The 26,122-nt window shown below is 40.8% G+C and overlaps 1 protein-coding gene across 3 annotated transcripts in view; it reads right to left on the reverse strand.

Moving 5' to 3' along the window:
• Positions 1 to 1,140: 1,140 nt before the first annotated feature.
• Positions 1,141 to 26,122, reverse strand: part of SPPL2A (signal peptide peptidase like 2A) — a 42,075-nt gene continuing 17,093 nt past the window's right edge. The window contains exons 7-17 of one of the 3 annotated variants that reach the window (XM_090028618.1): positions 22,973 to 23,069; positions 21,812 to 21,913; positions 17,829 to 17,910; positions 17,434 to 17,508; positions 16,613 to 16,669; positions 16,383 to 16,436; positions 15,843 to 15,942; positions 14,713 to 14,793; positions 14,223 to 14,383; positions 8,789 to 8,822; positions 1,141 to 3,913 (exon numbers count right to left, since the gene is read on the reverse strand). In XM_090028618.1, the coding sequence (XP_089884744.1) occupies positions 3,882 to 3,913; positions 8,789 to 8,822; positions 14,223 to 14,383; positions 14,713 to 14,793; positions 15,843 to 15,942; positions 16,383 to 16,436; positions 16,613 to 16,669; positions 17,434 to 17,508; positions 17,829 to 17,910; positions 21,812 to 21,913; positions 22,973 to 23,069 (875 nt within the window). In that variant the 3' untranslated portion in view covers positions 1,141 to 3,881. The remainder of the gene's footprint in view (positions 3,914 to 8,788; positions 8,823 to 14,222; positions 14,384 to 14,712; positions 14,794 to 15,842; positions 15,943 to 16,382; positions 16,437 to 16,612; positions 16,670 to 17,433; positions 17,509 to 17,828; positions 17,911 to 21,811; positions 21,914 to 22,972; positions 23,070 to 26,122) is intronic. The other 2 variants (XM_090028617.1, XM_090028619.1) reach the window with 2 other exon arrangements.

The following is a 26,122-nucleotide window of genomic DNA, read 5'->3' on the forward strand; positions in this document are numbered from 1 at the left end:
GAAGGTATTTTAATTTTTATCTTATACAAGCCAATTGCCTATCAAGAATGACCAGAACACCTTTGTAGTATATTCCTCTTTTTATCATGCCATCAATTGATTGAATATGTGGCCACTTAAGGAGTGATTAACTGGTTAAGGCATGATTAACTAGTTAAGTATAATGAGTAGATGGGGCTTGATATACACAGTACAGATTCCAATTGCAAAAGCAGTACATGAAACATTGTAGTGTATTAAGAGACTTTAATTTAAACTTTAAAAATTAAGATTTAAAAATATTCCCACCAATTCAAGTATCAGATCACTTACTTCCATGGCTCAGAAATATCAATGCATCAAAGAGAAAGCAGCTAAAAATGCTGCTCAGTTCTGAATAACTCAAAGCAGTATCATATTGTTTTATATGTATTATATCACAAACGACGTATCAAATAGACTCCATTTCTAAATGTGGATTTTTTTTCTTTCAGTATTTCTAACCCAAAGGGTCCCAGGGCAAAGCTAGATTCTCATCTCTGAATTGCTTTAGCAATATTCTTAAGAACCATACATTTGAAGGCCACAGTTTTGCAAGTGACACATATGACTCATTACCTTCAAAAGGCTGCCCATGTGTTAACAAACAGAATTTAGTAAATTATTAGTTTGATGGGTAACAATGCAGATGTTTTTCTGATGCAAACTTATGGAGAAAGAGAGGAAGTAAAACAGCGCTTGATCTGGTTGGTGCTACTAATTATAGCAATTCTTGTAACAAGTGGTCATGGCATGATTCAGTATGAAGAGCAACACAGCAAATGTTTGCTAAAACAGATTATCGAAGTTGCCACTAGAGTACACAAACAGGACTCTGAACTCACAGATAGCTGATCTGATGAATAAATAGGTGTTTTATTTATTGATTTATTTATTTTTTAAAAGTTATTTTTCAGACCAGAATTATGTTGTAAGGTACTTTGGACTTGATTGATAAAGCATGCCTAAGTGATCACTGCCTAACTGATACAGAACCTTATGTCTATGGGACATCAGCTTCTAAGTCACCTAACCACTTTTGAAAATGTTACTGTCTGTCATCATTAGTGTAAATGTCAGCTTTTAGAGAGACATATAGAACAAATCAATTATTCCAAATACTGCTTTAAAAGAAGATTTATTAACAACATTCTTGAAAAGTGATAATTTAAATGGTGAGGGAGGAAGCAGTTGTCAGTATCCATATAATCAAAAGAGTTAAGTCTTATATTACATATTGCTATTAAGGCTCTTGGTATAATGAAAAGCCCAGCTGAATTTAATACAGTATTAAACACCCAAAACTTCTAAAAAAGTTTCAAATATCAGTCCTATTGAACTATTTATAAAATATGTTTCAGTAGTTGACACTAGCCTATCAAATTTTATCCTCATCCTTGATTTTAGCAAACCAAGAACCTAAGCCCTAAAAGAAAAAAGTTATTAGTTTACATCCCGTCAAACTGCAGCATGTGTGAGACACCACACAGAACAGTAATTAGGCATGAAGCAATACAGACTTCTCACAGCAGGCTGCTAAACACACAGTTAAACATGTTGCCAAACTAACACACTAGTTTGGTTACCAACTAAGCTTACAATTAATCTAAACGTTCTTTCAGAGGGAAAGATGGGTTCATTTTATACAGGCTTATAAAGTCTTTAAAATGTTTGAAAATACAGCATGATGCTGAGCTACTGTTATGAGCCCTTAACTTCTTAAGAGTTATTTTCAGAAACTTGTCTCTCACAACCATGTGTTTTGTGTCTGAGGCTGGGCTTGTCAGAAAGCATGACATTTCATAACAGCCACTTAGCACTTTGCCCTAAAAAGGAAAAAAAATAATAAATTAAAGGAAATTACTGTTAACATAATTTTCCTGCAAAGAAAAAAAAAAACCCCTTTGCAATCTGCTATTAAACACTGAGGTATTTCTGATGCCAAAACTGAATGAATAAACTCAAAAAATATCGAAAGAGGGTTTGGATGGCTTAGAGAATTTGTAATGGGATATGACAGTCTTTCACCTCGAAGCTGCCAGTTCAAGTCTGGTGCAGGTCAATAATCATACAGCTGGCTTGTGGCCTTTAGCAGCTGCAGCCAAGCAGAACCCTTGTTGACCGTCTCTACAGAGCGGTCAACAATTGACATAGTCATAGATACTAAGTGCTTACGTATACCGGAGCAACTAGAAAAATTCATCCAAATTAACCTTTAATGAATTTTTTTTTTTTTTTTTAAAAGGCAAGAAACCTGTGTGGGGATCAGAATGAAAGGGGTATTAGCTCAATTTGCTTTAAAAAAAAAAAAAAAATCAATGATGACAAATCCAATTTAATCTGGATTAATTTTCTAGAGTGCTCCTGTTTTAAGAGACCCTAAATCACCCACTCACCTCTAGAATCTACTCTGGCAAAACCAGTCCTGAGGCACTTTAGTGAGATATAATAGGAAAATCTGCATTGCCATTGCTCATTCTCTGTCAATGGTGAATATCAGCCACGAAGGTTCTCCACCTGGCACCTTCTATATGAATTTGAATACATGAAAAGTTGTATTACAATTGTTACTTGGAATTAGAAGGGGTGAACTTCAGCGGTTCAGTTATTGGCTTCTCCAAGTCTCTTTGGTGTAAAGTGTTAGCATTTCTGCCGAATTCTACTTTATGCCTAATCCCTCCCTCCCTCAGTATTTTCTTCATTTGCAGTTTTCAAAAGAAAAAATGTCAGCTGTTAACACGTACCAAATTCTAAATATGAACTAAGCTAATGATTTAGCCTGCTTTACCCTTTCAAAAAAGGATAGAAATTGTCTAAATGACAAATTAAAACACATGCACTGGCCTTAACTAAGAGAGGAAAAGATTAATCACTGTTTACTACATTTTGCACAGCACCAACTGGAAAGACCTTGCAAAAATTATCCAAATTCTAGGACAAGTGGGAAAGCAAGGCTACAGAATTCCTCTCTGACCCTGATCCTATACCCAATAAAAATCTACAAGTGAAGGATCAAAATCTACAATCCTACAGCAAGCAGCCAAGCCAAAAATTAAGAGTTTTCTTTTTTTTTAAACTTTTAGATGCTGGTGTTAAAGAAAGGAGCCAGAGGTTTCAGTTTTATCCTTTCTTTTTTGGTTACATTTAAAGTTTTATACACAATTAAGTAAACCAAAGCAAATTCATTCATGTTGCCAATTCCTAAATATCAAAGACGTTGTGTAAAGGCAACTTTACTGTCACTGCCAACTGAGGAAATGGCCAATGATGCATGAGTCAGAAAGAAAAACCAATGGAATTGTTCTACCTCCACCTTTATGGCTTATAGTGCATGTGTTTTAATATAAACAGCTAAGATATTTAGACAGTTGCACTGTTACTTTTTGTCTCATATGTATTTCAAAAGCTTGAAAGTACCATCCTCTTCAGGACTTCCTAGTAAAACAACCCAACCAATTTTTAAGCATATAGCAATCAGAAAGTCAGTTTATGCCCACGGGCTACAGGCATTGGTATAAAAATACATTGTGTACAACATGTGTTTGGAAAATTGCATAGACAATATCTATTTATTTAAAGTGAAATAAGGCACAATTTTACTAAATATATTTTGGCTATTAAAATGCAAATCTATTTCAATCACTCTGATATAATGTACTTAAACATCTTTCCATAAAAATAGAGGTGCTAGTGTAAAAAAGGCAACTCTCTTTGTCCAGGATATGAAATACTCTAGTGTAAAAATTAAATCAGTCAATTTTTTTTGTAGTTTAGTTGCAGAAAATTTGAACAATGCTATTTCAGATGAGGATCCTTTGCATTATTGTCCTCCAGACTGTTCATTGGTTGTTGCAGCATTTTCTTCATTTGCTGTATAATCCAGATGTTCCATCATCTAGGCATAAACAACAAGAGGACACTTTATAAAAAAAAAAAAAAATCCCTTATTTATTTATTTATATTTAGAGGGCTAAAATTTTAAATTAGTTAAAAGAAATCTAGCTAGATCAGCAGCAGAGCAGAGTTTAGCAGCATACAGAGAAGAAATCTGCAGGACTGAAAAAAAGCATCATCTGAGCCAGATAATTAAATATGGAAACCAACCCCTTGTTACCACTTTGAAACCCTTGGATGAAATGCTCCGTCATAGAATTCTTTGTAGACCACTTTCCACTGTGTCTCAGAACACCCCTCTAAAAGGTAGGCAGCAAGATTCAAGGTCCCTTGGACCTGCTGGTGGAGCCACATATCAAGAAACACAGGTGAACAGCCAAACCCCCATCTTTGGACAGTAAAGTAACTCAGCCCAGTCTGGCACGAAAGGATGTACCCCTCGAGGGACTGTACGAAGGTCAAAGACAAACCATGCTGTGTGGAACCTTGACGCTGATTTGGCTACTAGAGGAAAAACATCCTAACTGGAATTCAATCCAGGGTTTAGTGTAATATTTTCATATTAGGACATTAAAAAACAAAGCTAAATTGTGTTAAGTTCCAATAGTAATAAGCAAGCAAGCACGGTGTAAGAAAGGTACGACTCTATTTTCAGTTCCATTTTTAACATTACAGACACTCTTGAGCCAAAATCCTTGTCTTGACATTAATGACAAAATTCCCACAGAATTGAACAGAGATAGGATTTCACTTACAATCTGACCTGAAAACCCCTTTAAGGGCTTTTAATATGTCTACTGCTGGAAAATTCAATAATCAAAAAAGTCAAATGGTACTAAGATTTATTCCTCTTTAGGTGTACACCAGAGCAGTGGTTTCCTATCAGAAGAGCCTACCACTGGACAAATGCTACTCCATCATTTGGCTAATGGTACCTATCCTTCACTATCCTTGTCACTCCAAGATCAATACATTAAAAACTGATTTATAAGTAACATATTTTACAAACATTTCCTTGCCAGACAGACGAGTACTAATTACAGGCCCAGCTGAAAAATCCACTGAAGTCAACTGAAGACTGCAATATCAACAGTAGCCTTTGGATGAAGGCCCATATTAGCAACAGTGATCCTCTAACTCAGTAGAACTCATAACATGCCAAAACCCAACTACAAACTAGAGGGGAGAAATAGTGTCGTACAGAGTGTTTAGAAATGGTAGGCAATTAATCTCTTCAGCATAAATATTCTATAACCTGAATTCCAGGATCTTATACCTCTTTACATTAAAAATAATAAAAGATAGTATAGCATATAATTTTTCTGCCTCACGTATTTAGAAGAGCTGTATTACTCATGGCATTATATTTAGCATGGGAGGAGGAGGAAGAGGAAAGGTGGGAGTTACTTGCAAAACTGTAAAAACAAAACTGGTGATATTACTATAGAGCAACAAACTGTGACAGTTCCAGGGACCAATCTCTTCGTAGCTACCCCAACAAGAGACAACTGCTTGCTCCCTATGGGAAAATCTGAACCTTCCCAGGTAGTATAAGCTCCTATTTCTACCACAAACGACAGCGAGATATTTTGAATCAGGGTATTTGATCCTTAGACACCCTTGTTTCTAGTCTTGGAATGTCCTACATGGAATATCTTAAAATTATAATCTTTTTAGATGGAAGAACTCAATTAGGTAGTTTTTACTACAAGAGGAAGCTGTAACTTCCTTCTGCTTCTGGGGTTTATTTAGCTGGATTCATGGTAACTGAAGCAACCTTCCTTTAGTGGGTAGGGGTTAAAAATGTGCTGATAAAATATAGAAACCCTCTAAAATTATTTTGTTACATATGTAAGTAACACACAATGGCAGGTGATAAAGGTTTTACTGACAAGAAGTGTCAATGGTCTGTTTACCTAACATTGGTAAAAATGTTACACTGTTATATCAGATGTTCACCTACATTTTATATATGACTACATGTATACTTTCAATTTCAAACTCTGATGGGTTGGCATCAGTTAACTTCTAGTTAACTGCATCTGTTTCTCCCAAGCAACTTTCTTCCTGTGCTCTCAAAGTTGGAGCAAATGCATGGAACAGATCACATTCTAATGACCGACCGACCGACCGACCGACCGACCCCTACATAAAGCCAGTATCTAATATTTTAGGCTTGGGAAAAATGTGAAGAAAGATAAAAGTATTTTCTCACCACAAAGAGATATGCCTGCATCTCTAAGATTCTTTCGCCCTACCCCCCTCTGGCTTTATAGAACACAAAAAAACCCTGAAGTTCTACTAATACAAGTATTTGTAAAGCAAGCTATAAAGAATATGTACCTGGAAATAAATCAGACCAAAGAACCCATTTTGCATTTGACTACACCTGTGAAACACACAGTCCAAAAAGCCCAATTCATTTGAGCAATGTTATAGCTGAAGGCAGAATTGCTGGGTACTTGGAAAAGTAAATTATGCACTTTTTCAAGTGAACCTTGTGGTTTAGTGAGTCATGAAATGTGATTTAGTAAGCCTGCCTGCAATGATCCATTATACAATTCAGCAGAGTATGCTATAAAAAGTGCAGAAATGGAAAGTGGGCCTGTGTCATTATGAAGATTAAGAGATAAACGCCATTAAACTTGCACCTAAAAGCTGGGCCTCAAAACTATATCAAGATAGCATCAAGGGTTTCCATGTACTGAACGGAGAAGTCCAAAGGGCAGGCTGAAAATTCAGGGTGGGGAGGGGGGAAGCCACCCTGAAGAGCATATACTGGGAACAGATGAAGGGGAAAAAGTGAGTTTAAAAGTTACAAACCCAGTCTGATCACCCAATTGTAAAATCTCTACTTGCTGAGATTTCCCCTCATACTTGTGCTTAATTTGCTTCACAAAGATCAGTGTGCATTAAAAAGAAGTTGAAAAGTGATTTGTTACGTAAAACATGTTTTCTCTAAGTGGATTATTTGATCATGCTGTTAAAACAAATTTTGTATTTATTTCAGGTCTTTCTGTTTGGAAGGGAGGAAGGAAAATAAATGAATAAAGTGTGTTTATAGTTTCAGGACCCAAATAGCATCCAGGTTTACCAATAACAGGCACCACTGCCCTTCAGACTAGTAAGCACACAAGATATTCGGATGCTTTCACTAAGTGCGATATTGACTATAAGCTGCTGGTTACAGTCCAATGCAAAACCTCTGCATCTGTATTCTAAAACTCCCAGGAAGCTCATTTGGAAAGTTGTGCTGCTCTCAGAAGCACACGCCGTCTGCATTCCTCCCCCACCCCTACTAATCCTCTTCAAGAGAACATAAGCAACAGCCAAAGCAAAATTACTGCATTTAACCAAATACAAGATGACTTTGAATTTAAGGTAATAGCCAGATAACCCCAATAACCAGATTCTATACATGGAAAATTATAACAAATGTATAATTTACCATATATAGAATCTAACTATTAGAAAGTAGTCTTAAATTCAGCTCTCTGCAGCAGATGGGAAGGGACAGAGGTGGCCAGACCCCCAACACTTCGTACCTCTGTCCTGCCCCCTGCCACTTGTCCACCTCCCCTCAACTTGTCCCCCTACCAGTGCCTGTACCTATCTGTCAGTGCTCCCCTATCATATCCAATGAGGCAGTTCTGCCTTGGGGCAGGCAGTAGTGGCAGCTCTGGCCCCAGCCATCTCAGCTTGGTAGCAGCGGCAGCAGCACCTCTGGGCTGGGCTGGGTCCAGAGCTGCTCCCTGACACCATGCAGTTCTCCCCCCGTACCTCCCTGCACCAGGTGGTCTCCCATTTGTTCCCCCTCCCCTTCTGCACAGTCCAGTCTCCCGTGAACCACAGCAGGGAGGCACTGTATGTAGTCTGCTCTGTCAAATAAGGTAAAATTAGCCTTGGCTGTATTTCACACTAATGGCTACAGGGCCTTTAACACCCAAGCTAGCTTGGGCAGGTCTCTACAGGTCTGCTTCATTCAGGATAGACTGGCCCTAGGGTATCAGTCACAAAAGGCACCACAATATATGGCTGAAGATAGAAACTGTTGTACAGCAAGACTGTTACCTAGTAATAACAATAAGACAATATTCACATACAGGCAGTAGCAAACAAATTTAACGGGGGACTGACCTATCTGCAAATATCAGCAGGTTACCACACAGATAAGGAAAGAAAAGAGGGTAGCTGGTGACCACCCTGCAGATCTCAAAGATCCTTGGAGATCTGGCACATCAGAGATGCAAGACACATCAGGTCTTACCATCAGGCTTTAAAAATTGTATTTATTTGATTCTCTGGCTACACATGCCCTTAGCCAACATGCAATTCTCACAATCTTTTAAACATAAATGGGGTCCTGAAGATCAGAGTAGTCTTGTTCTATATTTGTGGACAAACTACATTTTAAAAAGGGGAGTAGTTTCATTCTGATGAAGGATAAGTGAACTTAAGGGAAAGGACAACTGGAAGGCATCTTTTAAGTTAGTTCCATGACACATTTTTATTGCTGTGCCAATGCAGTAAAAAGTGGCTGCTGTTATTATTCCCTTATCTGATTACACAGACAGCCAAGTTCCAGATGAAAACACGGGTATAACTATTTTTGGGTAAGAAGTCTTTTCTGTGGTAACTCCATTTCTTATGCAGCTAATCTGCATCTATTCCAATAATAGACTCGCTCCAAAATCTTCCAAGCTCTGACTTTTTATAAAGTGCTCATAAAAAGTCATCTGCCTAACTTCTTTCTTTTAATTAATTAAACCCAAACTATAGGAAAAAGATGGAATAAAGAAGGCAAAAAGGAAAGCAAAGACGCAATGCATTAATAATCCCGTTAATAAAATTGTATGAGAAGAAGGCCATGTCACACCTTGTAGCAAAGGCTTCCTGGAGGAGTCCAACACCTAAATAAAATTCAATCCATTACTAGAGTTATACTTAATAAAGACACATTAACATCACAAAGCTTATGCAACACTAGCAGCATAAAGGGGAAAAAGGGAAATTTATCTGACATACAAGTTCTCCAGAATAGCTCAGACTACCTTTTTGGCCAGAAATCCTCAGTCAGACCTCTGTTAAGTGGGGTTTGTTCTGTTGGGAAAGCACTAAAGGCCTTAAGTTACTCCTGAAAAGACTCCAAGCGTGGATTCCTCCCAGCGGAAGGGATATCCAGAGGTCTTTCCCTTATACTATGAGACCATAACAAGCAAAGTACATTGGCATCTTTCAGGCAGTGTAGGCCAACGGTACCAGAGATGGCTGTAAGCTCACCCTGCATCTTCCCCCCTCTTAATCATATGCAGCTGAACATCTGACACCAAATTTAAAAAAAATGAAAAGTTACATATAGATTGTTCATGCAAAATGCAGCACTCAAACATCAGTAGATTTAACCGTGCAATAAAGATCAGATACCATTTTCTCTGAAAATATACTGAAAATTATTCTGGAAAGTCAAGGAAACACTTTTAGCTAAATGCAGAACTTAAGAAAACTCCCCAGTAAGATCACCCAGGATGTTTAAACCACACACAAATCTCCAGATTGTAAATCAGTTTCTAATTTTGTGCCAAAATTTTAAATCATCTGACCCAACAACAGACTGAAGCTGAGTGGTTTTAATCCTTCAAAAAGAAACCAGCTGGAGAAAAAAAGCACATGAAGTAACTACTATGGCAACATAATACTTCCAAGTATGAATTCTGTGAAGTGTAAGAAGGCTTTTGTTACCCAAAACCTGGACTTAATTATTTCGATCATTTCTTTTAACAACTTAACTGAGAAAAATACAGGAGGAACATTACTCGGTTTCACTTACTACATCCTGAGGTATTACGCGCCTGCGCAATTTTGTGCATAAAAGGCATCACCGTGCATAATTTAACCACAGTGGGCTCTGTGCCTCCACCTCCATGACTTGGAGGCACAGAACTGTACGACTGGACAGCTGGGTAAACGGGGAGGGAAGCTTCTACCTGAAGAGGGGAAGGTTGGGCATGGAGTTTGTGGGTGGGCATGGAGGTGGCTGTGGGTTGGTTTGGGTATCGGCCATGTACCATGGGGCTGGATGGGCTCTGTGCCTCCACATGCTGTTTCTAGCACTCCAGCAGGAAGCCACATGTGAAGCCAAGCAGGAGCCCACCCAGCCTGATAACATGTGACTCCGTGCCCCCATGCGCACCTTCCTACTGGAGTACTGGAAGCCACAAGCAGAGGCATGGAACCTGCCCGGCCTGATGGCTTGTGGCTCCCAGTCCACATGCTATCAGGCCAGGCTAGTTGGCTCTGTGCATCCATGTGGATCTTCCAGCACTCTGGTGGGAAGCCACATATGGAGGCACGGAGCCGGCTTGGCCTGATGGTGCGCAGCTCCCACCTGCAGTACCACAAGCCCTATGTGCTGGCACAAAGCCAGCCCATTCTGATACAAAGGCACATGGAAGCAGTGCCAGGCTGACTCCATGCCAGCAAGTGCAGGCCTTGGGACACAGCCAGAGGTACATGTTGCTGGGGGCTCTGCCTACCATGGCCATGAGAACCCTGAGGGCCTGCTGCCCTCTTCCTGCACCCCCAGGGAGGCATGAAGAGGGCATATGCCCCCCAGATTTTTGTGTGGGGTGAAGGTGGGCTGGGGCTCTGTGCCCTGCTGCCTTTGCCCCAGGAGCTGCACTATGCCATATTTTGCCTCCCACCAGACAGGCAGGGGGCACAGTACAGCACAGCCAACATACGACAAAGTTGCTACTAATTTTTTTTTAATCGTGCAACTAATTAAATGTTTTAATCATTTGAGAGACCTAAAAAAATAAAAGTAATTAATTTTGCATAATTTTGAATTTTTCTGTGCATAATTCCCTGGGGTGTAACTTATAAAAAAAATCCACAAAAACTAATCTCCCTAATCTGACCGTAGCCTGACCACTTGGGTCTGTGCAGGGACCTCTATAATGCCTGTGTCAGGCAGACGCATCTTGACCCATGTGCATAGCATAAGGTCAGCAACACAGCTCCTTTACAACTACTAATTTAACTGATGAAGTGAAAAAATAGTAAAAATTCATCCTCATGCCTCTAATGGCCACTTTCATCTGCTGGATCTATCAAAGGAGAAAAATCCTCACCTTCACCTGTCCACGACATATACCTTTTACATATACCCCATCATAGGACTCATGTACACACGAAAGTTATTCCAGAAGATGTAAAGTATGCTCAGTAGCATAACTGGGGGGCATAACTGGGGCAGCAGCCCGTAGTGTGGTCTTTGGGGGAAAAGACAGTATGAAAATAGCTGCCAATGGCAGCTGGTGCTGCTCCGCACAAAGCTGCTGCCTGGGGCACAGAACTACCCTGTTGTACCCTTGGATGTGACTTAAAAAAGCTGAACAGCCTTTCTGGAAGAAGTCTGTGTGCAGAGAAACCGTCCAATGAAACTAGTGCAGAGCTCTTAGCTGTGTTCAGTGTAGAATGACAGAACAGGAAGTATGTAGCCTTCCACAACTGCAAGACCAGTCTATATTAGCACAAGAAAAGCAGAATGGAAACAGCTAAGGCAGCAAGAAGTGTTCAGTAAGTTATGGCAACTTCTTTAATTAGTTGTATTTGCAACTAAAGGACCACTCCCAGCTATGCTACAAGCTATATTTGGGACAACTTGGGGGACAGAAAATATAAAAAGGGTTTTAAGACACCTGTAAGATTTCCCCAGTATTCTGGAACAGTCTTAGATCTATGGCATACATTAAAGCAGGGGTGAATAATTATTTCAGGTACAGGCCCGCTTACCGAGTTTTGTTCGAGAGCCGCATGGGTAGCCCTGCCCCTTAACAGGTGCCCCACCCCCTGGTCGCCATCTTGTGACTAGAAGTCCTGCCCCCTAACCCCTTACCTTTGCCACCAGAAGTCCCTCCCTCCCTTGCCCCTGGAAGTACTCCTTTCAGTAAGGGGTTTTGCCATCTCAGAACTAGAAAAATGCAAAATTATATCCTAAAAAGCAAACATTTAAAACATTCATTAATTTGATTTCAAAAAATATTCTTGTCCTGGTTTACATGCGTTTGTGTAGTTTACATAGAGGTGATTGCACAATAGCTTAAAAATGAAGTCTTACTCTTGTATATTGTGGGGGGTGGGTATAGATATGTTGGGGGCTGTGGGTGGGTATGGGGTTTGTGGGGGGACTGTGTGTGCATGTGCGGAGAGGATGCATGTGAGGGGGTGTGGGGTCTGCAGGTATGGCAGTACGAGGCAGGGTGTGGGTGCATTTGTATGGTGGAGTGTGTGTGGGACTCACCCTACAAACACACACACACACACACACACACACACCCTCCCTATGCGCACACACATGCACCCAGGTCCAGCGATGCAGCTGGGAGTCATGTGGTACTGGAACAGTGCAGGGGCAGGAAGGCAGGGATATAGCTGTGTGGGGTGGAGCTGGGCTGCTGCCTCCTGCTAACAGCTCCCTCTGCTTCCTACTGTCCCTGGCTCCTACCATCTTTGACAGGCAGCCAGGAGCAGATAAATATTTTCTACATTTTTTAGGGGCCCTGTGGGCCCGACAGAATGGCCTGGCAGGCCAGATTCGGCCCACAGGCTGTATTTTGCCCACCCCTGCGTTAGAGTAAGCTCCTACTTTTGCCAACAGCTTCCAAGGGTTTGCTGGAGAATAGAGTTGTTTTGACTAGAACCTTGACAACATGGCAGGGCAGGGGATCAGACTGGGCAGGGGATCTGATGAAGTCCTTTCTGATCCTAGCATCAATGCCTTCAAACTGGTATCCCAGGATCACCTCTTGGCAAAACTGGCTAACTGTGGCCATGGCCTCACCACAATCGATTGGCTGGGGAATTGGCTCTGCGGTAGGACCCAGAGGGTGGTGGCTGATGGAAGTCAATCGCTGTGGTGTGCTGTGACCAGTGAGGTCCAGCAAGATTCCATCCTAGGGCCTATACTATTTAACATCTTCATTAATGATGTAGACATTGGTGTCAGAAGCGGACTGGCCAACTTTGCCGATGACACCAAACTCTGGGGTAAAGCATCCACACCCGAGGACAGAAGGGTGATCCAAACAGAGCTTGACAGGCTCAGGAAAATTGGGCAGATGAGAACCTGATGGTGTTTAACACCGAAAAACGTAAGGTTCTTCACCTTGGGAGGAAAAAACTACAGCATGCTTATAGGCTTGGCAGTGCTATGCTGGTTAGCACTACAGATGAAAGGGACTTGGTGGTCATGATTGACCACAAGATGAACATAAGCCTTCAATGTGATGCTGCAGCTAGTAAAGTGAGCAAAACTCTGGCCTGCATCCAGCTTCTCAAGTAAATCCCAGGACATTGTACTTGGCCTTGGTAAGGCCACAGCTGTAGTACTGCATCCAGTTTTGGGCTCCACAATTCAAAAAGGACGTGGAGAAGCTTAAGAGGGTGCAGAGAAGAGCCACGCACATGATCAGAGGTCAGGAAAACAGACCTTATGATGACAGGCTGAGAGCCATGGGGCTCTTCAGCCTGGAAAAGTGCAGGCTCAGAGGTGATCTGGTGGCCACCTATAAGTTTATCAGGGGTGCTCACCAGGATCTGGAGAAACATCTGTTCACCAGAGCGCCCCAAGGGATGACAAGGTCAAAAGGTCACAAACTCCTCCATGACTGTTTCAGGCTGGACATAAGGAAGAACTTCTTAACTGTCTTGAGTCTCCAAGTTTTGGAATAGACTGCCGCCAGAAGCGGTTCAAGCATCTACCTGGATCGCCTTCAAGAGACATTTGGATATTTATCTTGCTGAGATCCTATGATCCCTGCTGACGTCCTGCCCCTGGGGCAGGGAGCTGGACTTGATGATCTTCCAAGGTCCCTTCCAGCGTCTATGAATCTATGAAATATGAGATACCAGTGCAGCGGTCAAACCTGTCACTGTATTAATCTCCAAGTTTGTATTAGAGCCTTACAAAAATAAATGCTGCTAACTGGAAAACAGTTTTCCAGTGGAAGCTGAGTTTCAAATTCAGTGTCCTAGAAGATATTAACTTTTCAGCACACTGATTATTTGGTAATATTTTTCAGAGGGACAGAATAAAAACGCTATTGTTTCAACTGCTAGGTTAGCAAGTCTGACCTAATAATACTTAATCTCATTCTATCAAATTCACTTACAGATTTAAAAAAAAGTTTGAAGTATACTGCTATGGCTAGTGCAAACTGGCTTGATATGGGTACATTACCACATATTTAAGGAAGAACATACTCAAAGCTAAAAATACAATGGCTCTCTCACAACAACAATTTACCTACCTGGTAGCTGCTACCCTTCCAAAACTTCTTCATCTCCTTACGTCTCCAGGCAACAACTGAGCTGGTAATAAGTGTACATGGTACCAAATAGAGAAGGGCTGGTTGTCCCATCTTCATCAGTGCCAGAACAACAAAAGTTAGCACCATTCCAACAGCATAGGCTATCAAAAATACATCAGAAGAGCTAGTGAATGCTGTATATCATTACAATCAATCAAATTACCTGTAATTGACACTAGCAATATTACAGTTGCTATACTATTTTTCTATTTGATTGTGTCAGTATACAAAACATCTTAATTTCAGTGCACTTGAATTTGAAATAGTCAACAGACCTGCTTACTAGAACACTTCAGCTAGGAACAAGTATATTCAAACTACAGATCAGAATTGTGATAGCATTCACTGACAACAATGACTTATTTATACCACAAAAGAAGCTGACAGGAAAATACACATTGCTAAAAATACTGTATTAAAAGTTATATACCTATAGTACATGAAACATAATAAACAGAAGAAGAAGAACGTGTCTGCACATCAAATCTTCGACAATAAGCAACCAGAAGCCCTAAAAAGAGAATACCCACATATTATTATTAATCAAAAAATACAGTTAAGTCACCATAACACAAATTTATATTCACATTATAGCAACAGCCTGATGGAAGACAACCAACCATGAAATTACAAGTTACGGAGTAATGTGAACAACTAGAAACAGTTTTTAGGAAATCAAAGAATAAGCCTCTAGTCAATAAATTGATTTATATACACTAATATGCTTCACAATGAATTATCTTGTTTAAAAAAATATCTTGTAGGTCAGATGTATCTGTTACCACTGTACAGTACATTGCATATATTCAGAGCCTTCCATCATGTAATCTCCTTGCACCTTGCTTACATTAGTTGATTTTCGCCTTAGTACAAGCTCTGAGGTAGGGAAGAGGGGTTGTGATTTGCTCAAGGTGTCACAAGGTACCCTACAGTAAAACTCAGTTCTTCTGAAGATTAGAAGTATCATCTTACTATTAAGAATCAAATATATTTCCACTGGCAAACATTAAGGAATATTTTAAGCAGTACATATTGCTTTAAAAAAAGGGAAAAAAAGACTTTTGTACCATGTACTATATAATTAGAAACAAAGCAATAAATCGACCATTTTTTTTGTAAATATCAGTAAGTGTAAAACCTCCTAGTCTTGATTACAAATACATATGGCCTTAGCCAAAAGGCTGAGAAGTAATTACTATTCTATATCAGAATATACACTCTCTCTCTCTCTCTCTATATATATATATAAAAATAATCAAGACGGGGGGGCGGGTCTTACACTTACTGTTGTTTAAACACAGACATACACATAAATATGCACACTGAGATACCTCTATTCATGAATGGTATTTCATTCTACAAGGGATTTTTTTTTCCTTTATAAAGATTAAAATAATGGCCAGTCGTACATATGCATATAAAAACCCCAAACAGATTCCACAAAGTATTTAGCTAGATCAAATGCAAAAATGTATTACTTGGGTCTTAAATATTTTCAAAGCAGATTTGACATAAGGAAACAAATGCATTTCTTTATAGTTACTAAAAATAATTGCTCACCTGGCACAATAATATCTCCAAACCCCAGTAATGAAAATGGCATTCCACACAATGTCAGAGCAGAGAATTGAAGTCTAGGAACCCTAATAACCACTGGTAACTGTAAAACAGTATTTTAAAATTCCACATAAATCTAATCTAAAGCATTTAAAAATTATAAGAAAGATTAAAATAATATTAGAATTATTTACTCATCTATTTTATGCAGAATTTCAAATAAAGAAGGACCTGAATTAAGAAAACAGGAACCAACACACTGAGTGCTTAAAATCTGATTTTAAGACTTACAGAAACAAATGGATTTGGAATTTGTTTAACCAGATGATTATGCAAGGAGAAAACAAACAAACCATAACAAAACATCTTCCCACACAGATTAGGAATAACATATCTGCATTATTATCCTGACTCTAATCTATTGACCAACAATGATATCCAGGCTCGGAAGAGATTTTGACAGTCAGGTTTTCCCCAAAAGAATAGCTTTTCAGAGGGAGTGATTTAAAAGTCCAGGGAACATATCTGAAATACAATCCTTACTTTCTCATGGGGAGCTGAGCGTTCAGTAGGGACTTCCACCAAGTTTCCATCATTCTAGGATCAAACCCAAGTCAACAGGTATTTAATACTTTAAAGAAAGGAGCAAAATCTGGGTATATTTTGTGAGAAAGTTAAAGCCTAAAAGCACACTATTCACTAATTTAATTAACTATGGAAAGTCAGTACATACTGCTCATATGCAATTACATTATGAAAATAACTATTCATACCTTTTCGCTGTTTCCAAAAGGACCAGCAGCAACTTCGACCATTATACTTGCCCCGTTCTGAAAATTAAGTTTATTTTTCATACTGGATATAAGGGATACAGCACAAGTTTCATGTCATACATACAGAAGCTGCTTTTGCCTCAGCGGACTGTAATCATCTTAAAATGTACTGATATACACAGGATTTTCTTTACTATATATTAAATGGCATGTACATTTATAATACAAGTGGAAAAGTCCATAAAATCAGCACAATCTAGGCTCATAAAGAGGGACTTGAAAGCACTCATGGGGACACTATCAAAAGCAAGCCTAATGGCCAACTACAGCAATTAACACGCACTGAATCTGAATACAAGGTGGGAGGTAGTGCACATACATATAGAAGGGTGTTTGTGCCCAAAAGCTTGCAAAGAACAATTTTTCTAACTATTTAGCTGGCCTAATAAGAGATATCACGTTTACCCAAAGAACCTTGTCATCACACAGACAAAGCACTTACATTCTTATTTAATTTTAGGATAAGGGAGATTAAAACATTATCATAATACTAACTTTTATGCACCATTTATTATGGATTCTCACTAGAGTCAATAGGGAACACCAGATAAGCTTGCTCAAACATAGGAATTGATGTGGAACTACCCTCTAAATAGAGGAGGCCTAAGCAGATACACTCTTCAGAGGAAGAGAATCAGAATATCTGGGACAGAAATTATGACTAGATTGAACATATACATATTAATGCACTAAGTACAAAACTACTTTGCTCAGCATTACTTGCTAACAAGTGGGCATACCACAAAATATTCAAGACCTACCTTGGTGATGAATGGCGTTATGAAGACAAAAAATACGTCATATAAAAGAAGAAGGCCTAGAAGTATCACACATGACTGGCAAACAAAGAAGGAAATATTAAACCAAAACTTTCAAAGAGTATCTAAATTAGATTATAGTTACCATTACTACACCAACATTTAAAAAAATAATGCTCCAAAATGACCTTTAGCATGGCGTCATAAAGAGAGTGTTAAACACAATCTTTTTATTTCCTATTCTATTTATATAGGAAAAAACTCTCCCCCCTTGCCAGTTTTTAAAATTTCTAAACAACAAGAATAACTTTCAAGGTATTACACATTTACATCTTGTCACTTAATACTTCTACATGCAGGTCATCAATAGGTTTTATTTAGTAAACAACTTACTTTACCTTAAAGTTAGGCATTTTCAGTGTTTTAATGAAGTTTAGGCAGAAAGCAACTCCCAAGATATCTTGCAAAATCCAAGCCCACCTGAAAATAAGAGGTAAGCTTTACACATTTTGTTTTCCCATATTTTTATAACGCTGGAAGTTTGTTGTCTTGCTGGAAAAAAAAAAAAAAAAAGAGTACCCACTATTCTTACCCTTACAGAAAGATACTGCATCTTTCACGGTAGTTTATTTTTATCCTGACTTATGACCGATGCTCATAAAGGAAGTACTGTTAACCTCAAAACATCATTTCAGTTAGAAACGATTCATCTGCTACTATTACAAGTAATATTAAAGAGTAAAATTAGAGGTCAGTAGGAATCAGTTTCACTGTTTTCCAAGTATAAATAATTTCACACGAGTGGGATGCTCTTGCCCCGTTGACTTCAATGGAAGTTTACAAGGCTGCAGTAATTTACCCACACACACAATGTTTCATGATTGAACCCTTAAGCTGAGTCTACACTATGATCTTTTCCCAATATGGCTACAGTGAGTTGGGAATGGAAAGATACATGATCCCTCCCTCATAAAGCTGCAGTAGCATGTGCCCAATGCAGATGCAGGTCATACTAGCTAAAGCACAGTTTGCTGGGACAGCTTATCTCAGCCTCCCTGGCCAAAATAAGCAATCCGGCATAGGATTGAAGCTCTTGCTGCTACAGTACGCTGGCACACAGATATACCAGCAAAGCGTTCATTGCTTTGATTTCCTATTTGAATACATCTTTCATACAGGAACAAAAGAGAAAATTGAATATCATTAAACCACAAAATCAGCACAACAAAATCAAGGACTGGAACACCAATTTAAAAAGCTTCAAAGCTGATTTTTAAAGTGTGACTAGATTTCAAATGGACTGGCCATCTAAGGACACATGGCTGAAATCATTTTAAATTGAGGGTGCCTGGTACCCTTCCAGAAGCCCTCAGCACCCTGAAGGCTAATTTTCCATTTTGGGGACACATGTGAAATACATTTCTTGACTGCTAATGACTGCAATCTCTTCTTGCACACCTCTTACTACAGGGGTGGGCAATTATTTCGGGCAGAGGGCCACTTACGCAGTTTTGGCAGGCTGTTGAGGACTGCATGGGTAGCCCCGCCCCTTGACAGAAGCCCCAATCCTGGGCCGCCATCTTGGGACCAATGTCCAACAGCCAGCACTGGTGGGGCCCAAAGCAAGGTGCAGGCTGGCAGGGGTCTGTGGAGCCAGGCTGGGCTGCTCCAGCAGGAAGTGGGGGGAGCTGGCCTAGCTCCATAGAGCCCTTGCCAGCTGGGACCCTGTGCTTCTGCCACCCTGCTCTGGGCCCCGCCAACACTGGCCCTGGAACATTTTCCCCGCACTTAACACCATCTTGTAACCCGCCCTGGAGCTCGTGCACTGGGCAGCCCACAGGCAGTGGTGGCAAACACTGCCCAGCGTGGCAGGCCGGGGGGTGGGGAGAGGGGCTGCAGCTGCTGTCGCCATGTGCAGCCCCGGCAGGAGAGCCTGGAGCCGATGCGGGGCCCAGGCTGGCAGCAGGGCCGGGTTACAGTGTGGTGCTGAGCACGGCGGGGGGGGGGGGAGCAGCCCCTCCCTGCCCCATGCCCAGTGCCCCACGCTGCAGCCACTCACAGCCTGCGTGGGCTGCCTGTGCCTGCTCAGGACAGGCCCGTGTGGGCTATGAGCATCTGGAGCAGGGAGCGCTGGCCATGAGGTGGGCGAGGAGCTGCTTTCCTCTGCACCAGGAAGGAGCAGGGAAGGAGCCCAGGGAAAAGCTGAGCATGGGGGAGAAAAAGCAGCCTCTCCCCCACCCCATGGGCAGTGCTTACAGCCCGCGCGGGGCTGTCCGGAGCAGGCACAGACAGCGCCAGGCGGGCTGCGAGCAGCTGAAGTGAGGGGCACCAGGCATTGGGCAGGGGAGGGGCCACTTCCCCCTCACTGCCTCCTTCCCTGCCCTTATCTGAGGTTCTGGTGGGGGCAGCCACTTGCTCTGGCTGTGGGCGCAGGACTGGGCAGGCCCTGTTGTTGTGGGAGCCTGCCGGGCTTCCCCTGGGTCCTACTGCCCTTGGTTCCTGTTGTTTTTGACAGGAACCAAGGGCAGATAAATATTAATTTTCTACTTTTTTTTTTTTTTAGGGGCCCCGCGGGCCATATTTTGCCCACCCCCGCCTTACTATTTAGCATTTCCAACACTGCATCCACAAGCAGCAGGCAACTATACTTTTGGGGCAGACAGACTGCGGTCTGGAAAAGTATACAGAAGAAAATCAAAGGAGAACAACAGTCATTTTAGGAAGACTCCAGCCTCTCTGATTTGGAGGATGAAGAGGAGTTACAAATGTAGAATTATAGCCAATTACTATGAATTCTTTGACAAGAGAAATTCAGAAGTCTTAGATCATGACTATATTACATTTCTGTCATATGGTCAGGGTAAATTGTTCTTCATAAATTACATCTGGGTAGGATGTAATTTAGCACTTTCCATAGACTGTTTAAAAGTTAATACAGTAACCCTAAAATCAATGGAATTCCAGAAAGGTAAATTAGCTTTCCAATATTCAGTATTAAACTCTAAAAGTTCCGCATTTCCTTTTTCAATTAAATGGCACTGACAGTTGGAATTTGCCTTGTTTTTATATTTATACTTGGAGCTGTAGTCTGTAAATAATTTATCCTGTAGTACAAATATTTTCAATCATTTCCTGAAAGTGAAAGAAAAGCATAAAGATTGGGTTGAACAAGATTTAGTTAAAGTGTCCCTGCCACCAGTCTGAAGCATAGGGATGCTGATACACAAGACACGGAGACTGGTTGGAGCATGCTCCGGTTAATTACACTGCTGTAATTATAGTGCGTTGCAGTGCATTGGAGGAGTTTCCCTGCACATGTACAGTCACCCTTGGATAGCAAACCAGATGGGAAGATATGAACAGCCTCCAGACCTATTCTTGCTCCCAAAATATTTCATGTACACAGGTTTGTGCAGCCATACTTCATGCTATGCAAGTGAACAGCAAGTTCCTTTGGCTTTATTTAATATTAGCCATTTTGTTGTTCTGAGCAGGTCTTCAAGTCATCTGGTTCAAAAGATTATATACAGGTTTCCCTCAGTTTATGCAGGCTCTATATGTGCAAATTCGCTCTTATGCAATGACCCTTTTTATACCAAAAAATCATTATATGTAAGGTAAATTCACTCTTATACGACTGGTGCGGTAGAAGCCCACAGTCAGCTGCTTTGTGCAGTGTATTGTGGGAGTGACGCGCACCAAAATATAGTCTCCTGTGTGGATCTGTGCTCCTTGCTCATTGTCTGTGAAACATGTTTCTGTAGTTGCCTTCCCCATTGTGATAGTGCCCTGTGGTTGTGTGTACTGTCTGCTGTTGGTGATTACCAAAACTGTCTTGTAAAAGTGGTAGAAATGGGTCTGGGGGGAAGTACAGTTGAAGTCTTGGCACATATTCCTATTTGTTACATTTTAAAGTGCATTCCTTTTATATGAATTTGAGTTATGTGCTATTTTCCAGGAACACACGTACAGCATAAAGCAAGGGAAACCTGCATATACTTTAATATATACAGAGGATGGGACTGCAGAATTCATTTACTTATCCAAAAGTAATTACTCAAGGAAATCCATTTTCCTTCCTTCCTTAAGTACTTTGATTGTAAGCTAGGAGGATTCAAAATTCCTCAATATCACTAAGAATGTCTTTACACAGTAATGCCAAATACCCATATAAAAACCATGAGCTTTGTAGCTTTGGTTCATTTGACTTACAACTAACTTAAAATATTTGGTAAGGTTTAGGGAAGCCTAGCCTAATTTGTTAATACTATTTACGAAAAATAACAAAACCTCCAAAGACTAGCATGTTTCAGGATTTTTGCTACATGAGGCGCGATTCATTGTCATTACAACTCTCAAAATTATCAAACACACTACATACCTATCTTCGTTTCGAAATACTACCCAAACAGCAGCTGCCGCTATGCAGAATCCAGCAAGAAAAATAAGTCTCACTTCAATACTTTTGTTGCAACATGAAATCCTAAAAAGTAAGTGGTTATGTTGTGTTAAATAAACTCACATTACAAAATGAAAAAAAATCCAGTACAAATACAATATACAACTGACATCAGGTACACAGGCTGGCAAAGTGCTTTCTGCAAAGGCTCCCCTCAGTATGAAACTCATTCAGCCCTTGTTCCACCAGACCTTAGACTTAAGTAATTTTATAGGCACAATACACAGTTCTCAATCTTCATAAATGTGAATAGGTGTCCTGAACTTAATCTATCAATCAGCAGTTCTTTGGTTATTTTGTGATTTAGCTTTCTAAGAGATGTAGATCGGGTGTCTTGAGTTACAGTATAGAAACTTAGAGAAACAAAAGTCTGAGTGACAGAATAATGCAAACGAAGAACTGTCAAACCTTGAAGTTTACACGGAAAAGTATTTTAACACGTTAAAAAGAGTAAAATTATGAGTAACGATCTAGTCTTCCTCAAAAGCAATTTCCTATTCATTATAATGCCAAAAGCATATCAGAAAAAAGATGAACATCTTTATAACCATATTATAAAGGACTTCAAAAATTACATTTTGCACACTGCAATTTAACATGACCACTATCTAGAAAACACAGACGTCTGCCCGATTCCACCCGTCTGTGTTAGTAGTTCCAATTAAATTAGAGTGAACTATTAAGGCGAGTGAGGTTGTGTAGGATCCTGTTAAACAAAACAAAACTTTGTTTCAACTATTTTGTTATGAATTCAGATATTCTAAAGCTCAGAATACTTAAAAAAAAATTAAATTGTTTTGTATGTCACTAAGCATGTTTCTAAATTGTAATTGGTACTTTTTTTCATAAGATCAGTTTCTATCTAGCCAGAGGATATTTTATTATTCTTAAAATGAAAGTTACTGAACTATCACATTTAAAGTTTTTTGCATTAAACGTGCCTTACAGGGATTTTTTTAAATCTAAACTATCTACTATATGCAAGTTAATAAGACTGACAGGTTCTCAAACTAAGCACGCTTTCACTTAACTCCTTATTCACTAGAACAGGAATATGCAAAACCAAATTAAGCTATACGATACCTGCATTGCCCAAATGATATCTTTTGGAGTAGTGCAGCCAGACAATTGTACAGGCTCATTGCAGATGCCAAGAAGAACACAGATATTATAACATACACTAGATGAAAAATGGAAAAAATAAAAATAAGTGATAAAAAGTAGCAGGAGGATACCCAAGCAGCTGGGAATCATGGGCAAGGAAATACATGTGACAAGCTGTGAACAGGAGCACCATTGATCAAGTTGTTTTAAAGTATTTTCTATTTAGAGCCTTGCAATAAAACCACAAGACTCATCTGAAACGTCTGTAGGAGTTTGATTTTTCAAGTTTTTCATGGCAGGCTCCTAATTTTCAAAGAAAACTTATCCAAAAAGCTACTATCAACATAGCCAATGTACCCAAGAACCAGGGGAGCAATCTTTTGGACTGCCAAAGCTTGTATTTGTTAACCTCTGGACACCATCCCAAACACATTTCTTTATAGACATTTCAGCCCCTGTGATTATGTGGATGACTGGGCAGAGGACCTGCTGATGACTAACTGCTTCCCGTAACAACCACAATACATTAGATACTGTACAAAAACAGGCATAGGATCCTGCAACAGGATCTACTAGATGGGTCCTTCCACTCAGTGTTATGGAAAGAGACATCTACATGCATCTTATTATAGAACCGGGGCCACAGATTGTAAGGAAAATACATGTTATTAAAAGCACAACGATGAATATTTATAGAATCACAGAATCATAAAAAGTTAGGGTTGGAAGGGACCTCAGGCTGTCATCTAGTCCATAGTTTCCCAATCTGTGGTACACGAGACACAGGTAGGGGGTACACGGGTACCCCAACACTGTCTCTTGCCCTCTTTTCCTCTCTCTCTCTCTCACCCCTTCCTCCTCTCAAAACTACGGCAAAAATATTGGTGCAATTAAAAAAAAAAAAAATTAAATCCCCCAATATAATTTGTTGTGCTGCACTTTGCATAGCACTGGGTTCAGCCCTCCTAGCTTTGGCCAACATCACCTCTATCTCAGGTACATACTTGAGCTGTGTACCCTTGGTGTAAAAGGTGGCAACCCTACCCACACCAGATCAGACATCTTTCATATCACAGCCTTATATACACAGCCCTTCTTCCAACATATGGCACACATTAGTCTGTAACTATAAAATCCCCTGGAAAATTGAGTGTTGGGATACTTATTAAAATTTTCAGAAGTGAGGGAGTACTTGTTACTTGAAAGGTTGAGAAACACTGACCTAGTCCAACCTTCTGCTCAAAGCAGAACCATATCTACTACAGCAAAGCAGCACCTGAGCTCTACTACAGCAAAGCAGCACCTGAGCTCTTACAGAATTTGGTATACTTAAAGTACTCAGAAAACACAATTTACACATATTTACATAATTTCATAGAGAGCTCCATGTATACTGTAGACACAAATTTAACTATTTTAAGAAAAAGAAAAAAAAAAGTCTATGTATACCTCAAAGTATCTTCCTCTTTTGCAATATCAAGAAAGGGAAAGTTCAAGTGCTAAACCCTCTTCCCACTACTTTGATCTTTCTCTAATGACCTGAACATGCAAAGATTTACTCTGAATTCATCTGAGTCAAGTTGCTTAAGTGTTTGTAGATAAGCACTAAGGTTGTAATAGAAACCAACAAAAGCAAGAAAATGTAAAGCTAAGTTAAATGCACCCTCTGTACATACTGCAGTTAGCTCAAGGGTGTGCAGAAAACAAATAGGTAAGAGAATATCAGCTTTTTAAATCTGAACTATCCTGCTTTTAGCCATTTATGCCATAACCTCAACTTATTTACAGAATGGACTCCTGCCACTTAAGACTGTCAAATAGATAGGGGTGCATCAATAAAGATTTTTTTGGCTGATACAGATGGCCGATTATTAACCAGCCATATCTGCTGATACTGATCTGATAGGCGATATGCAGCCCGGCAGTGCAGAAAGCAGCGTCTGCCCGATAAGTCTGTGGTAGGTAAGGGGCATGTAGAGGTCAAATCAAGGTCCCCACGGTGAGGGAGGGGGTGGGGCAGGGGAAGGGGCAGGTGCTGGCACTGCCCAGTCGGAGCAGGGAAGGGCACTAAACAGAGCCACTAGCGGCTCCTGCCACCATGTGCACCCCCGGGGGAGGCATGGAGAGCATGTGACCCCCGGATTTGTGTGCAGGGCAAGGGCAGGCTGCCCACTGCAGGCTTGAGGCCAGGGGCTGTGCCAGCCTCCTCCCAGAGGCAGGGGCTCGGCCAGGGCTGCGCCTGGGGCAGGCAGCAGTTGCACTGGGAGAAGTGGCTATGGGGAAGCTAGGGGGGGGGTCTGTAGCCCACCCCATAGCCCATCTCCCAGCACTGCCACCACCACCCCACCCCGAGCCCAGCCACCCCACTGGGAAGAGGCCAGCACAGCCCCTGGCACAGAGCTAACAGTAGGCAGTCTGCCCTCACCCTGTGCACAAATTCAGGGGCGCACATGCCCCTCATGCTTCCCCCAGGGGTATGTACAGCAGTGGGAGCTGCCTCCCCTCCCCACTGCCCATAGCTCCATCACATACCCCGCCCCACCTGGGTAGTGCCTGTCCCTGCCCCAGCCCCAATCCTTCCCTCAACATGGGAGCCTTGATCTGTCCCCCACGCCCCTTCCCTCCCACAGGCTTACCAAGAGGACACGGCTCTTCAAGCTGCCATGCTGCATTACACGGCATTTATCGGTAACATTATCAGCTACACCAGCCAAAAAAAGCTGATTGCCAATAATGTCAATTTTCTTTTTATCGGTGCGGATTCAGTATGGACTGATATATCGATGTACCTCTACAAATAGATAGTAATCTTGAAAGCTTTAAATACAGATACCTGGAAGAAATTTACAAAACAATACAGAGGTCAAAAGAGAAAGGGATTATCTACACAGGAAAGTTAGTGGGGTGTGGGAGGGATGATTTTCCAATATCAAGCCTCCAAATTTCCAAGCCCCATGCGCCAGATGTTATGAGCCCATATGCATTGGGTCTGGCCATTGTTGTGTCCAGGGCCCAATCATTGCACACATGGCACCTGAGACTGGGGCTCAGTGTGGTGTGTACCAGATTGGGCTCACAGACCAACCCAGCACCACTCATCCAGTCTACTGGGCTGAAAGGTTGAGAACC

The sequence above is a fragment of the Crocodylus siamensis genome, chromosome 15 (genome assembly GCF_052110815.1).
Source record: "Crocodylus siamensis isolate JL-2025a chromosome 15, ASM5211081v1, whole genome shotgun sequence".
Classification (NCBI taxonomy): domain Eukaryota; kingdom Metazoa; phylum Chordata; order Crocodylia; family Crocodylidae; genus Crocodylus; species Crocodylus siamensis.